Source organism: Dermacentor albipictus, chromosome 8, assembly GCF_038994185.2.
Source record: "Dermacentor albipictus isolate Rhodes 1998 colony chromosome 8, USDA_Dalb.pri_finalv2, whole genome shotgun sequence".
NCBI lineage: Eukaryota > Metazoa > Arthropoda > Arachnida > Ixodida > Ixodidae > Dermacentor > Dermacentor albipictus.
This window is the reverse complement of record NC_091828.1, coordinates 121,061,781-121,078,582: the sequence shown is the minus strand read 5'-3', so window position 1 is coordinate 121,078,582 and position 16,802 is coordinate 121,061,781. Positions and strand designations below refer to the sequence as shown.

The 16,802-nt window shown below is 47.7% G+C and overlaps 1 protein-coding gene across 3 annotated transcripts in view; it reads right to left on the bottom strand.

Moving 5' to 3' along the window:
• IRSp53 (Insulin receptor substrate 53 kDa) overlaps positions 1–16,802 on the bottom strand; it is a 211,651-nt gene that overhangs the window by 82,527 nt on the left and 112,322 nt on the right. For all 3 annotated transcript variants that reach the window (XM_070524348.1, XM_070524349.1, XM_070524347.1), the window contains exon 3: positions 3,321–3,413. In XM_070524348.1, the coding sequence (XP_070380449.1) occupies positions 3,321–3,413 (93 nt within the window). The remainder of the gene's footprint in view (positions 1–3,320; positions 3,414–16,802) is intronic.

The window sequence follows — 16,802 nt, the reverse complement described above, 5'->3', positions numbered from 1 at the left end:
GGGGGAGAGAATTTCCTCCTGCTGTGTCTGTAATGCGACGTAATTTCGTGAAAGGTGGTAAAATGATCTTTGAAGGGGCAATCCTGTGTGAGAGCCGGTCCATTAGCTCGGGCGTGGTTCGTGAATTCACGCGCCAGGCAATTGGCCCGCTCGTTAGGGTTGCAACCCGCTTGTTTGGTTAGATCGTTCACCTGGGCCGGGAACCACGCATGTGTTATTATTTTTTTAATAGGGAAGCTAAGAAGGCTCAGCCCACTGGTGACATTTAGACAATATTGGCTTGAGTTAAGAGTCCTCGACGTAAGAGTATCTTTCGATAAGAGTTGCTTTGTCACACAGACTTTTCCTCTTAATTTTTTCTTCTTCCTTATTGCTTTTTCCTGCGTCAGTCACTTGTGTTTTCAGCAATTTCATTAGTACAGTGCTTTTTTCGTGCCTTCCCATTCGTGGCATGATAAAGCATGCCACAACACAATTATTGGCTCTCACTCATCTGTTAGCGTCGGAAATGTTCGAAAAAATGTCAAGGAATTAGAAAAAGAAAACATTCTTGATAAGTCACAATTGTGAAACGACAAGGAGACTCCCGTAACATTACTCGAATTTACATCTGCGCACGTAATACATGAAAATTATTAGTATTCGAAATGAAGGCACACATACAAGGAAATGCCTTTTTAAAGCAACATTTCAAGCAATTAAGCAATAATGCGGGCACGCATGATAAAAAAAAAAATCTCCGAGGAATCTAAGCCTCAGCATGACGGGACAAAAAAGATTACGATAAATTCTGGACAAAACAAAAGGTTAAGCTCACTGAAAGCAGGCAAGCGAGCAGCCCCTTTAAACGAACTTACCGGAAGGCTAAATCAAAGAGAGAGAGAGAAAGAGAGAGAAATGTAAACGCAGTCAAGAAACGCAACAGCAAGCACCATCTCCTTACGCGTTTACCGGTCTAGGGACTTAAATCAAGCCAGAGGGTGACGGGTTCCCCGGCCCAGCAGCGACGGTAGGCTAGGGATGGGTTGCGAGGTAAAAGCGAGGAGGATCGGGGAGGAGGGAGGGGACGAGGAAGTGAAGTTGAGTGGGCGTTTGCAATTCAAGGCACGCCACACCCGGGGTGGGCGACAAACACTGAGCAAACGGCATAAACGACAGAAAGCGAGAGGGAAAAAAAAGAAAGAAAGAAAAGAGACGCCTAGGAAGGACAGGGTGCAGGGTAGGGGTCCGCCAAAGTAGATCCCTAAAACAATAGGATGGCGGGGGAGGAACCTTTAAAAGAGACTTTGTTTTGCAGCCGCATGCCTGAGCCTGCTGGCAGTCCTGGACGTGACACCAAGGCGAGGATAGCGCCGTCCGTCGATCCCCCTTGTTTTGGCTTTGATGTTTTTTTTGTTATTTGTTCTTTATTCGGGGCGGTGCGAGTCGGGGGCTCGTCTTTCTTGTCTGCACTCAGAGTTACGCGTCGCGCGATGCCATTACATCAGGGAATGGCTGTGAAACAGAGGGCGCTCGGAGCGGGAGCGATGCTGCAGAAGAGGAGCACGAAGCTGACTCCTTCCTCTCAGTTCGTGACCATCAAAAGCGAAGCTTAAGGCTCAGATCGACAGAGTTAAAAGGAAAAATAACAAAAGAGAAGCCGCGAGGACGCAAACAGAACGGCGGCGGAGTAGCACGCATAAATAAAAGAGGGACGCTTCGAATGGGAACAAGCCGGTAGAAGGCTATGGCGTATACAACGTATAAACTGTCAAAGTGAAACCGGTTTGTTGGTCTGAGTGTTTGTTTGTTTGCTGGTTTTTATGTTTATTGATAGGCACATGCCTCTTGGTTGCATCGTTCGTTAGTTTGTAAATTCTGCGTACATTTGTTGGTTCTTTGGTTTCCCGCATCTGGCCTGGCCCCTTCGTTCTCGGAAATGAATGGAGAAGAACGTCGCTGAATTTGGTGAGCAGTTCTTTGCCCGGATGTCTTATACATACGGAAGACAGAGAGAACGGAAACATGGATAGAGAGCAAATCGCTTTAATGCTGCACGCTTTCTTGGAAATTGGCGGAGCATATTTAAGCGAACGACGTTCACGTGAGAAAAGCAGCAACAAACGAACAAACAAGCAAAAAAAAGAGAAAGAAAGAAAAGGCAGCAGGCAGACTCGGTTTTGGGTCATGGTGTGCTTCGCATACGTATTATATACGCACACGGCAGGCAGGCAAGCCAGTGTAAGGCGTCTCTCGCAATATCGGACTGTGGCGCGTCGCTCCGTAAGTCCTCCCACTCTTATCGAAACAGGCGGGATGGAAGTCGGAGAGGAACAGCGACAATAGACTGAAGGCGTTTAGATAAATGATCGCTGAAAATGCGACGCCAGAGCGAAGGGAGAGCGAGGGGACTCTATCGAAGTCCTACGGAACTTCGACGGCACAACACGCAGGTTCTCTCGATTCTATTTTGATGCAGGGTGGGAAGGCGTCGGGGAAAACAAAGCAATCGGGAGATTGTGAAACTCTGTAAGAAAAAGCTTAGGAACGAGAGGGAGAATTTTCCTGAAAAGAAAAAGGGAAATAAAAAATACGCAAATCGTGGAGTAGGACGTCGCACCCTGTACGTTTTGAAAAAAGAAAGGGGTGTTTCGATGCGAGAACTCTAGAACTGAATAAATTACTTGTATTTTCTTTTTCTTTTTTTTTGCTGTTGCCAATACGTTCGACCAGTACCTTCCGCGCTGCGCTTTCGAGCGAAGAATGTGTTTTAGCCAGCCTAGGAAATAATGTGAACTTCCTGAACGATAGCGAGCTCTTTCTGCTGAAGATAGCGTCTGTGAGACCACTTGTCTGAAGCCTGTTTTGCGTCATACGACTAATCACAAAAAAAGTAAAAAAAAACAATGAGAATCGGTAGGCATTACCGATTCCTCTGGCTCTGAACTCGTTTACTGCGACAGCAGCGCGCTCTCATATATGAAGCCGTTGTTTGATTATGATGATTATGAAGATGATGACCTACCCGCTCAGGGCAATGATCGGTAGTAGGGCGATTTTCATAAATTTGTTAGAGGGATTAACTCATAGATGTGAATAATATTATAAATAAATGAAGTTATTCCCCTTTCTCAATAGCCGTTTCTTTACGATGCACACAACGTCGTCTTCGGCCGCCACAGTGTTGCCTGCTGTTGCCTCTGAAACACGTGCACATGGAAATACATGGAGGCTCATGCAACCACGCCTGCCTTTTGTACACGTCACCACCAGTGTAATCCTTCGATTCAGTAGCGAAGCGCACGCCAAATATTACGCAGGTCGCCGCCAGGGGCGCTCACCTATATCCGTGCACCCTCCCCAAGTGGCCTGGTGGGCATGGCGGGCTAGCCGAGAGATGGCGTCCATGTATCCCTTGGAAGCGGCGACGGCAGCTGCGAAAGAAGAAATCTAGTTAATAAAGCTTCTCACTACTGAACACTAAGTCTGGAGTTTATGCTATTTTTGTTAAAAAAAAAGGCGAGAGTTAGAGCGAAAGGCTCCTACAAGACGTACTTGCGCTTCTCTTAGGCATGAAAAGGACTACTGGCCATTCTACTAGGCCTTTTATGGAGGCTTTCCAGTGGAGACTTGTTCGACGTCGACAATGATTTTTTTTTTCATTCTGTCAAAGAAAAATGCGAGGTTGGTGTAACACAAGAATGTTCCGATGTGACCCGTATCTTTATGGAGACGCGCATATTGTCTTGACGGAAGCGACTGCTGACGACTACACGACAATAATGTAGATGCAGACGATAATGTGTTTGTCTTGCAAATGATAATGTACCTGCCCTAGCCGGAGTATTGCCATATCTCAGTGGCCTTAAAGTGCAAAGGATTATATATACTCATAAACTGTCGAGACGAGCTAGTTAGTAAATCACGAGTGATCTTATACATTGAAAACAGTACACGGAGGGGCAACTAAACAGTTGCCGGTTCCTGTTGATTCATGTGCATTACCTGCTGTGTAGGTAAACGAAGCGCGAATATTTTCACGTTGTTATGCCATTCTCGGATGAGTGGACGAGAACAAAGGCGAGGGGCGGGGGGGGGGGTGACCTGAGGGGCATAACTTTTTATAGTCTTGACTACATGAAGCCAACAGATAATTAAGCCAAGCTGTATGAATAGAATACTGCTGCAATAATTGATTTACGCGACGGCTCACGGCGCCACGAAGAGACGGTTGCAGCGGTGGCGTAGAGGTAGAACACCCGCCTCGCGTGCAAGAGGTCCGTGGTTCGAATCCTGGTGCCGGCAATTTTCCACCGGATTAAAAAAAAATCCGCGTGTTGATAAAATTGCACAAACAGGCCTGGAGTGTGGCCTGATCCCGGTGACCAGAACCGGTAACGCACTCCCTCCCCAGAGCAGGATTGGCCACCCTGGTGCAGTACTTGGCCACAACCTCCTATATGAACACAACAATTGAAATGCTCACAATAGCCCGCAAGTCGCACTTTGCTGGCATTGGCTTGGTCAGTTGTTTACCTCGTTGGTTCTTTACAGAAACCTGGAATATTTCGTTCTTGAGCATCCATATTTCGCGACGTCGTCTTCGAAGACGAAGCATCGACATGACCATCGCGCTGGAGGTGATGCTTGGTTATCTCGCTTTGCCACATAAAGGCTCTGCTTGCGGTAGAGTACCCTTTACAGGCGCAAACTCGTGATATTTTTAAACAAGGAGATTCTTTCTTGCTTCTTATGAATACGACTGGCTGCAATAAATCGGAAGTATTACTCGTGCTGCGTCGTTTAAATTATACGCGAGAAAGAATGAGCAAATCGTAAGATGAAAACAAATGAACGCGGGGCAAGCGGAAATAGAGAAGCTGTGCTCAGTGGTTAAGCGTATGGTTGCTGTTACCACCTCGCAAACATTAATAAAGTGTTCTTCCATGCTGCTACGCAAAGTATGAAAAAAGAAAAGCAATGATAAGAACATGCTAACGTATATAGCGCAGGATACACATATGAGAGAACAAGCACAATGACACTAAGACGATATAACATTTTACTGCAGCTATCACCGCTTTAATAGAGGTATATCTGCTTACGCGCGTTGAGGTCAGCCACCTATGTGAGGTTGTAAACTGTATTACTAGCACCCAAGCGCGAAAACAGAACTACGCTATCTGATGTATTCTTTTTGTATGGAAGGCGGTAGCCGGCGTCAATCATGGGCGGAACATTAACAATTTTATATCAAACAAAAGAGAGACAGACGAATATGTCGCTTTGGAAAGCCAAGGAGGATAAGTCATATGCAGGAAGTCGGCGTGAAAGTTTTTCAAACCGCGGGATTTGTGAAAAAAACCTGAATATATTTGCAGCCTCGGCACACCGCCTCGTATTCTGATACGCAGCCTGTAGTACGTAGTACAATCGAATAACATAATCGTGTAATGTTTTACTATCCAGAGCCAAGGACTTCTGGCAATTGCAACGCTTTCTCACATACCGCAGCCCATGAACTTTCGGCGCCAACTGCAATTACTACGACTTCATAGAAGCACGCGGAATCAGATGCACGAAGGTGTTTACAATATGCTCGGGAAGGCGGTTACTTACGAAGAATAATACGCGCAACGCCGACAAGGACGATAGGTCAAGGGACACGGACTGCGCTAGTCAGAGTCCCTTGACATCTCGTCCTTGTCGGCGGCGCATTTTATTCTTCCTAAGCATTATTATATCAACTCGCCCAGCAACAAGCTTTATTGATTGCACATGAGCTACCAATAATGTACATAATTACTAAGGCAAGCAATAAGTAGGATGGGAAAATATTAAGACATTTCAGTAGTGACAAAGCTCGAAGCATTGATCGAAAATGAGTAAGGCGAAATTGGTCCGCGACAACAATAGAAAAAAACCACCGCCCTTAAGCGCTCTGTACAGATGGTTAACCAGTGAAAATGAAACGTGCGGCCCCGGTGTTTATCACTGGGTTAATCGCGACGGTTCATTAAACGACGGTTGGGTAGGCTGCCGGATCTTCGGTGCGCAGTTGCTGCTTGCGCTCGGCTGCACCAGCCTGTTCTTGTGCCGGGGCTGCAGCATCGGCACGGCGCAGACGAGCTCGTCCACGGTTCTTCTAACGGTGTTGCTGATCGAAAGCTGCTTGCTCCTCCGCAGTACGTATGACGCGTCGTCAACCCATTTCGGAGCCGGAGAGAAACTGCTGCGCACGCGCTCGGCTGCGACGGGGAGCGACGACGTCACTACTTGCGCAGCCAATTGCACTCTCTGTCTCTTTTTTTTTCGCGCATGCGCTTGGAGTTGCGCCGGAGGAGTTTGTGGCTTACAGGCGGTAAACGGACGGACGGAGGAATCGGCTAGCCACATGCAGCTTCGCTGCAAAACCGACAAAGAATATTATGTGGATGCTGGAAACATAGCGCTGAAACAACGCATTCAAAGACTGAGATGGTGCGCTAGCCTTCACAGGCATATTTTTTTTCGAAAAGTAACATGATTGTACACGAGCTCAACAGCAAGTAACAAGCAACTCACAAAAAACAAGGAAAGAAAAATTATAGCACCCGCAGTCCTGCAGTGTTCATGAGATAGTCTTATCATGTTCCCATGTGGTGCTTGCTAATTGTGTTGAGTTCATCCATAAATATCACCATCTTCTAAATGGAGGAAAAAAAGGACTTGAAAGAGTGCGAAATCCGTGTGTGCCTATGTCCACGTCATTTAAGCAGTATGGTCCCAGTATCTGCATTAGCCCGACTAGTCCTGAGTATCTTTAATTTTATACGAGAAAAGACGTTTCACTAAGGTGTGCCAATTCTGTAATTAGAGTGTTTTAGTTGAGCGTGTTTACGCTCCGCTAAGCAATTAAGCGGAGCGGAAGCGCGAATGCGCATGCGCCGTCCGCTTATCCGTAAACGGGATAGCGGAGCGAGGAACACGGCCCGCTTAGAAGCTGCCTGAGCGGAGCGTACCGCGCAGCGGTTTGGCTAGCGTTGGCGTCAGAACGGATTGGATTGGATGCAGAAAGCAAGCGCGCTGGCTAACACGTGGTGTTCCCCAAGACGGCGCTTTATTTTCCATTGGATAAAATGTACCGGTAACGCATTACATGCGCACGTCTAGATACTTCATGGAGAAATAAGTTATATATATGTATATATACGTTTTACTGTATAAGAGTGATCATAAAGTATTTTTATTTTCTTTAATTACCCTGAGTTTAGCCAGGGGGCGCTGTAACTACGAAAGGTCCACTCCGCTACGCTAAACGTATAACTAAAACGTGAAAATCGCCCGCCGATCCGCTGTGGCTTAGCGGGGCAGCTCAGAGCGGAGCGTACCGTAAAGACGCTCAACTAAAACACTCTATTGTAGAACATGCGTCGACGAGTATACAATCCTGGCACTATTGTCATCACAAGTGTAGAGTGTGATTTCACGGTGTTGCTGTTCCTGTCGCTGCTGTTGTAGTAATTAAAAAATTAAAAAATGAGCGGTCTGCATCGTTTGTCTCTCATGCATTATGTGTGTGAACTATGTACACCTGGCCATGGTTTCTTAGAAGTACGTGACATATGAGGCAACGTTCCAAATCCCAGTCGTGTACTAACCAGGACGTTTCCTCGCAGTAGGCCCGAACTTAAGGCAACGCTTTTATGGGCACATTTGTACGTACGGCGTCTGACAATTCGGAGGGGTTAAAGCACAGGCAACGGCGTATCTCACAGGGGGGTGAGACTACCTCGCTAACGCCTTCCATTTCTGACGATAAAGCTCGTTCACATCCTTGGATAACAGGGTTGAAAGGAAAATGCGAAACTAGTGGTTTCGTGCCCGAATATCCAAGGGCTAAATAACTTTTAACGATCAAAAAGCGTTGCAGTAGTTTGGGTGTTAAATACGGATTTACCAGGCGCCGACCATTCAACCTAGCGACCTTATGACCGTCGAACGACCACGAAGGGGTGGGGGTGGAGGGGGGGAGGGTGCATGCCATTTCGCACTGGTGACTTTATCTCCATATGCCCACTTTTAGCTCGGAGAACGTTTTCTTTTAATACGATGTGTTATTTAAGATGAGGGACGTGCCCTAATTTATAGCGCGTGCTTTACAGCGTAGTTCAGCGACATTTCATTTCCTCTGTAGCTGGCACCATATTTATCATCATGCTACTGTGGAATAAGAGGCCGCCAGGAAAAGAAACAAAAGAAACAACAAAACATGACAAGACCTCTAAGTATGAGTAGGATTTCATTGGATTCACGATGCGGGTGCCGTAGTATCGTCTTCGCATGATCACGCAAGTGTTGTTAGTGTCGTCGTCATGAGGCCACAGTATGTACCATGATCGCTGTTCCACTCTTGCCGTCCTGTGAAATGTATCAGTTCATGGTTCACTTAAGCCTTCTCCTCTACTGGCGCTGTGAAGCTTTTGTTTCTTACCTATTTTATTATTTTGGTAATTCAATAGAGTGTGGAGGAGGGATTCGCATGCAGTTTTACTTTATTCATGAAACACGGAAATTGGAAAATTCCGTCCAATGAAACAGTGAATTGACAGTGAAGGGTGATTCGAACAACAACTGTAAACCAGCTGCGAGATACAGGCGAAAACGCTAGTTCAGGCACCTTTCTTTCCCCGGATAGAATGGCGAAGTATCTGCGGTATCAGTGCAATCGAAGCACACACAGTGGAGAAATAGGCACTTCGACCAAGTTCCGCAGCTGCTTGCATTGATGAACAATACCATCTTCTCCTGCATCTAAAAATAGAACCTAGGCTCGGAGGAAACCGAAAAATTGGATAGAAATTTCGCTACAAGAAAAAGTAGAGAGAGAGAGAGTAACAAAAAGTTCAGCGTTCTTAGAGGCTGAAAACCAGAAGGGAAAGAACGTTTAGAGGAGGTGAACTAGCCCGCGACGATCTAGAATGAAGAATACATAGAAAAAGAAAAGAAAGGGAAATGAGGGACTAACAGGAACGGGTGCAAGTAAAGATTCCAAGCCAAGCCCGGCCAACGAGCAGGCAAATGAGGAGCGGCCACGTCGTTGCCAAGTTTCGCTCGCGCCGAGCAGCATGCAAGATGCAGGCGGGTTCTCTCGGCCTTTGGAGCGAAGCTGTCTCCTGGGGAGAAGCCGAGCGCGTGCTTCATGAAACATGCAGACGACCTCCTTCGTTCGCCGAGTAGCAGACGACGCGGACAGGTGGCGCCTCGGCGATAGCAGGTGCAGGTTTGTGCTCCTCGAAATAGGAGAACCGGGGGCGATCGTTTTTTTTAAATAAAAAAAAAGACAGAACGAAAAGGAGAACGCTGGAGTGCGTCGCTAAATTTAAGAGCGCGTAACACACGGACACTGAGACCGAGATGAACACCAGAGCGCTCGACGTCCAACAATTTTACATATGAATTTATTTTACTCAAACAATCTTATTTCTTTACTTATTTGATTTACCGAGTAATGACAGTAACACCCTTTAATGACAGAGGGAGGAGCGGTTGTCACTCGTTAACGAAATAAAATTGGTGCAAGTAGAGCACTGTGGTAGTCAGCTTCGCCGCGTGCCCGCATGTTTGGCGCTCTTACATCTAGCAATGCAATCCCAACTCCAGCGTAGGTCGGCAGAAGAAGCGGATACTAACTCAATCTCGCTCACCAATAATTTTCTAAGCTACGCTTGGGTACCTATGCACCCAAGCGTCCACAGGGGCAGACTCCACTATGGTGGAGTCTGCCCCTGCGGAAGATAGCTATACGCGTCTCACTTTGTGAGTAACTGGAGCAGCGTGTAAAAAGAAAGACTACAATAAAACTGGATTTCGAAACTCCTTGCGGCCCTGTGTGTACGGCCGTTCATGCGAGAATAACGGCTCGAAAAATCAATTACATATGAAAATATTGATCAATGATGGTCGAACAAGCGTGAAAGCAACGTTTGCACAAGAAAAACAGTGCGTTCTTCAAACACTGTAGAACACATTGTCTCCACATTCCTGCGAACTTCTGTCTCGTAACGAATATAAATGACGCTTGAAGCACCTTGGCTTCTTCGCGGCATTCGATGAAGTCTTCACCAAGAAGGGAGAGCAACGGTTGACATGAACGAGGCGCCATTTATTTAACCGAAATTTACGAGGCCTAACGAACTGCTCAGCACAACACATGAACTCAACCCTAAACAAACTTGTCGGCGTTGCTTACAACCGTGAGCGCGCGCTGGTCGATTGACCTTCGCCCCGCTTACCCATGCGCGCTTGCCGGTATGTGGCCCGTAGCGATTTCCGCCGCCTGGATCTGTCTCAACGTTGACTTATGACGGCACGTTTTCGCCACCGGCATGTTTTCGCCACCAGCAAGTTTTCGCCACGAGCAAGTTTTCGCCACTAGCAAGTTTTCGCCATCGGCACGTTTTCGTGGATGGCGGCAGTAGGTGGTGGTCGATGGTCGGACTTGTAGTACAAAGGCGCCGAGGAAAATGACGGTAAGAAGGGCGGGCGACTGTCACGCGTCAACTCTCGCGCAACCGATTTGCCGAAGGGGCGAGACAGAGGGGGCCGAGGGGTGCGGTCGCTCGTTAGTTAGTACGGGCTATTTCCATGTACTGAGAATCGTTGTCGCTAGTTTCTGCCATTCTTTTACTGTTAGTGATAATTTCTGCACGAGTGAATTTTCTTTTTAATTGCTGGCTGTTTCCATAGTACACGACACAAAAATACACACCCGTGTTTACGGATCCTTCCCACAACTCCGACAGGAGGTCTGGGACCCTGTCTGCGTAGTACTTTATTCGTCAGTAAGTAGAATTATTCAAGATTTGGTTTGACTGAAACATAGCAGGGAATTGACTAGGCATACGTGTATGTTATGCGTTTGTGTGTGCGTTTGGTTTCGATGTCTTGTGTTTTCGTGCATTTGAGATTGAAAAGCTGCACTCAACCCCGGTTTACTCCTCTTTCTGCTCTTGTTGAAAGTGACTATCAGTGTGTTCGCTAGAAAAATGTTCTTGGTACTTATCTCAAACTATTACACGGAAGATGCTATATTTGTAACTTCTGTTGCCATGCCGTTTAATACTTCACCTAACTGCTCCACGAGTGGGAGCGAACCACTTGATACCTGTAACGATTCGCGTCAACTCACGTTTTTCTGTCACTCATTTAACAATTTAAACTAATGGAGAAGCTGTCGACATAGCAGTTGCTGCAATTTCCTGTACCACGAAAGTAAGCAAATAAATTAACCACACATTACAAAACATTATTCCTGTCATCCTACGCCTGAATATAATGGATGCCTTGAGCTGGCGCGCACGCACGCACACAGGTACCCCAAAAATTACAAGGGACGAGTACGTATACAGTCGGTCCAGAGAAGGACGTCACTGTGTACCTGGGAAAACATATAGCCAGCGTCGTCGACGTTTCAACTGCTAGTGAAACGTCTCTGGAACACCTATTCTCGTAATAAACGCCTTCGAATATGCAATGCAGTCGAGCTGTTCTCTCGAGCATTGCACCCTGCAACTACTGTGCCACACTGAACCTCCCTAATAAAACTGCTACGCGATAGCGTTCAGTCGATCTCGTCCCGCGGCTAGGGGAGGAGAGGGAAGGGGCCGGACGGGGCAACTTTTAATATCGTTGATGCGAGAAACTCGGCGCACAATTAGATGTGCAACAGCAAAGCCCTTGAGACGTGGAAGCCCAGGAGCGCCTGCTAGCGGCCATAAAAGGGTTGCGAGGACCGAGTCGGGGCGAACACCGACGCCGAACCGTTACTTTCCTCATCTGGCGGCACCGTCCTCGTTCACTCGTCCTGTATAAGCGAGCCGAAACGAGGACTGTGCCGAGGAGAGCCGCACACCCTTCTTGGTATGACCCCCCCCAATCTCGGAGAACGAGTTTCAAGACCGAGACTCGAGGCCCTGATTTGCATCCCTGGCGGAAGTGACACATGCAGGGGGGTGTTTCTCGTTCATTGTTTTTTCCTTATTATTATTATTTTTTGCTTTCGTTCGTCTCGCCCGCAGTGGTAGAGCGGCGGGCCAAGCTCGTTTCAAAAGGCGCCATCACCGGTAATGCGCCTGCATCGCGGAGCAGGGGACACACGCCTTACCCACGCAACAACTCGCGTCCCTCAAGAAAGGGGTGTTCGGGGGGCGGCCGGCGTTCGCCATCGTCTTGGCGAGCACGCGCGCGCGAGCGAGCGACCGAGCGGCCTATTTCTCGCGAAATCTCGCGGGACCCGAGTGTCGCCCTTTCCCAAGTTAGCGCCGCGCAGTGCTCCCGGCAGCGCGCGCGCGCGCGCGCTTCATTTCCTCCTTTGTTGCAGACGTAGGAGAGGGTGCAGATTGAAGGAAACACTCCCTTTTCTGCTCCCTCGCGCTCCCCCAGGTTTCGTTCCCCCTTTTGCATTTGGAAGCAGTTGCCCCGGCCCGTCGAGAGAAGATGAGATCGTGCGCTCGGGCGGAATCGCCCTTTCCTATCGCTGCCTCGTCGTGCGACTTGGACGCGGTGCCTGGCGCGAACGAGCGCCTCCGGAGGGGTCGTCGTGTTCGGTGAAATAGCGTTCCCGTATCCAGTGACCATGTTCTCCCTAGGGTACGACGGCGGATCTCTCGCGGGATGCGGGCACTGTAGATAGATCCCCAAACGGGAGTCGGTGATGACTCGCCGCGTCGGAAGTGCCGAAAACTGCGTGCTCCCGTTCGTACGAGCGAACGGTTGGTTTTTTTTTTTTCGCGGGGTGTATGCGTAGTGTGAGAAATGATAAATAGCGTTTTCCGGCCGACCTTCGCAGCCGCGATGTTTACGGTTCCGCCTTGTCAGGTGGTCCCGAAACAAGCGAGCCGAAGGCCGTAGGACGTGTTTGAAGAGGAAACGTCGTTTACGGTCGCTCGAAGAGCGCCAATGGAGGTCGACTCTGCGTATTCCATCTAATGAGCAGCACGCCTGAAGCCACCATTGAACTGGAACAGTAATAACGCGCTACCAAGCGCGGTCTCAACTTCCACGGACTGCGTAGCGGGGCAATACCAAGAGCACTCTAGTGCATTTTATTTATTTCAAAGTACCTTACAAGCCCCAAGGGGAGCATTGAGTAAGGGGGGCGTCATTGAACAAATGTCAAGAGAAAACAGATATATGAGCGCTAAAAAATGTGAGAGCTAAAAATGTTTGTAATGATCACATGCTTCCAAAACAGTGTTAAAAAAACGCTAAATCAATCCAAAGAGTTATCGGGAAAGGAATGAAAAGTACAATTCACCCTAACATAAAAGGCGATGTAACACTTGCGCAAAATAACGTACATAGCGCGAGTACATAAAGCAAACAAAATTGAAACCACAATAACAAGAAAGTCACGCATTATATGACATGATATATGTACAGATGAATATATTTGTTATGATGAAGACTGTAGGTTCAGTAGTTGTCTGAATTTATCATTGCTCATTTGAGCGACAGTGCTATTAGGAAGCGAATTCCATAACCGAATCGCTCGTGGTAAAGCCGAGAAGTTAAATGCGTTAGTGTTGCCATAAATGCAAGTGAGGCTTAAATCATTATAAAGTTGTCGTGATGTGCAAGACGCGAAGTATACGAAGTATTTACGAAGTACGAAGTATACGAAGACGCGAAGTATTTTGCGAAGTATACTCTCCACAGTGGCGTACAGTGTCGAAATGCAGTGGCAGCTACACGTACCGCTGTACACAATTCAAATAGAACTTGTAATTACGCGCCAGCTGATAGCTTTCACTCATTTCCGTGATGCCACAGCGCAGGCGTACTTCTTTCAATGCTGGCGTCTCCTGGGAACGAACCTTAAGGTGTGGAGGCACAGAGGGCAGAGGCAATGTGGTTTTACGGGCGAAGCTCGTACTGAATTCATGGGTTGTCACCGAGTACAAGTGAACTGGAAGTCAGGCACACTATTTTGACATTATACTGGATTCTCATTGGAAATACGTCGGATTGATTGTTTAGGCTTGTTTCCTGCCGCAGCAGCTTTGGCTGATGAGGCAAAACTTCACTTGTAGGTCTAGTATATTTCCTGTCTGCATTATTGCTTCCTTTAGCTTCTTTTTCACTCGGAAGGAACGTAATGCATTGTATGAAAAGCGTACAAGGTAGCCTTACAGCTTAAAAAAACATTTATACTTTATCATTATTAAAATGGCGTAAGGTGTTATAAGAGCCGTGTGGACTGCTTTACAGAAGCGTTGGATTGCTGCCAGCATGGGCTCTTAAAGCAGGACTTTCCATTCGCAATTATTATGGCATACTATTACGACTAATTCGCACGTACGACAATGTTAGTGCAGACGCGTTAGGTGCTATACTGATAAAATGTCCTTATACGTCAGCGACGGCAACACTTACAAACCGACAAAAATATAATCTATAGATACAAGTTGCTCACGTGCTCTATGGCCAACAGGAAACGTAAGAGGCACGATTTCACATCGTGCAGCATGCGAATTCGAGGAGCAGCGTTCGCGAAGGTTAGCGAAGCCTCCTGTGCGTCATATGTGCCTCCAATGTGCGTGGTCACGTAAAAATTTTACTTGCGGTAGGCGGTTAGAACTTGGTGTTTGTATTCCTCCGTCATCTGCTCGAAGGCACTTTCTTCATAGGTCTCATCGAGCAGCAAAAAGAAACATAAAAAAAATAAGAAGCAGTAAATACGAAAAGCTATGAACCGAAAATTTGAAGCTGACAGCCGTCATTTGCAGAACCAGAGCTAGATGGCAGCACAATACCCCGCCACAGCCAAGACAGAGGTTTCACCAAGAGGCGTTAGTATCTGCGCTTTGCTATAACGAATGTTCGTCAAACAGCGCGGCAGCTTATGAGAAAGAGTACACATGTGAATGGTACCTCTCGCAAAAGAGACCTAACTCACTGTCTCAAATGTTCCGTTGAGAACATTACACCAGGAATTTAGTGTTTTCCTTTTTTACCTGTCATGACTACTCTCTAAAGGCGCGCATGTTACTTCCTTATTTGACGGGACATACTTATTTTGTTGACCAGGAAAAACCGAGTCTCCTGGTGTCATATAGAGCCGAAGGCGAATTCGCCCAACGTTCTTGCTGTGCTTCGAACGCGCAGACAACGCAGAAGTGCGGCGCCGGAATATTATGTATTATATAGCGCGGAGGCACAAGGGCGAGCGACTACAGCGCCCCTTAAATATGAATGACTGCGAAACGGCCAATCCAAGCGGCAGCAATTCTCCGCGCCGACGGCGTCGTCCAATATCGCTGACCGAGACGCTGGGCACACGGTGAAAGTTGACGCCGCAATAGCGCTCGCAACGTGATGCATCGGTCCCGAAAGGAGCAATCACGAAGGCGCTGGAGGAAGGAAATTGTGTGCGTGTGTGTGTCTGCACGTGTGAGTCGCTTTGAGTGTGTGGTTTGCTAGATGTGTGTGCACGTGTGCGACTCTGTGTGTGTGTGTGTGTGTGTGTGTGTGTGTGTGTGTGTGTGTGTGTGTGTGTGTGTGTGTGTGTGTGTGTGTGTGTGGTTCTGTGTGTGTGTTTGCGCGATGGCAGGGGAAGTTGGAAGTGTGTAGAAATGCCCTGCCGACATGTGCGAACGCCTGCCGCGCTGCCCAAGAACCACGGTTGAACCGGCGAACCGCGCCGCTGACAAACGACACAATTTCGAACGGCGAGAGCGGTCTTCTGCTCGCGAAGAACGTTCGTCGATGTGCCTCTGCGGTCTCGAGGAACGAGAAGTACAACGACAAAGAGAAACGAAAAAAAAAACGACGAGTGATCCAAACAGCAAGAAGAAAACAGTACAAAGAAGATGGAAACAAAGGCAAACGAGAAGAAAAACAAAGACGAAGGAGGGATAACAGCTAGGACGAGGAGGAAAGAAGAAGAAGCGAAGGAAGTAAGAATTGTGGAATGACGGAGGCTTCGAGAGGAGGGAAACTAGCGGCGTTCGACGTTGCCGAGAAACAACAGAACGAGGCGGCTCTCAGATGTGGACACTGTCCGGCGCAATGTCGCTGCCAGAACCCCGTGATGGCACGAAGGGTGTCCGGAGCGCCGATCGACGTGTTTACACGTCCTGCAAAGCTACGGCCCGAGCCACTGGATAGACCGCGCTGAGGGAAGTACGGGGTGGAGAAGCGTTTCGCTAGCAAGTAAAGGACTCATATGTGGTAGGTGCGTGAGCGAGTGAATGTGTGAGTGAGTTACTGACTCACTAAGCGATGTATGATTAACTCACGGACAGACAGGGTGTATGAGTGACTGACTGAACGAGTGAGTGAATGAGTGAGTGAGTGAGGGACTGAAAGAGTGACTCAATAAGTGAGTGAGTGAATGCGTGACTGAATGGGTGACTTAATAAGTTAGTGAGTGAGGGACTGAATGGATGACTGGATGAGCGAGTGAGTGAGCGAGCAAGTGAGTGATTGAGGAATTTAATGTATGTCTTCATAAGTGGGTGAATAGGCGTGTGAGTGAGTGAGAGACTCAATGGCTGACTGAATAGGTGAGTGAGCGAATGAATCAGTTTGTGATTGAGGGAATCAGCAGGTGACTGAATAAGTGAGTGAGTGAGTAAGTGAATGGGTGAATAATGGGTGAGTGATTGAATGACTGAATGGGTGTCTGAATAAGTGAGTGAACGAGTGAGTGAGGGATTGAATGGGTGACTGAATAAGTTCGTGACCGAGTGAGTGAGTGATGGAGTAGGTAATGTAGAGACTCAATTGGTGACTGAATAAATGGGTAAGTGAATGGCTGACTGAATGGGCGAGTAAATGGG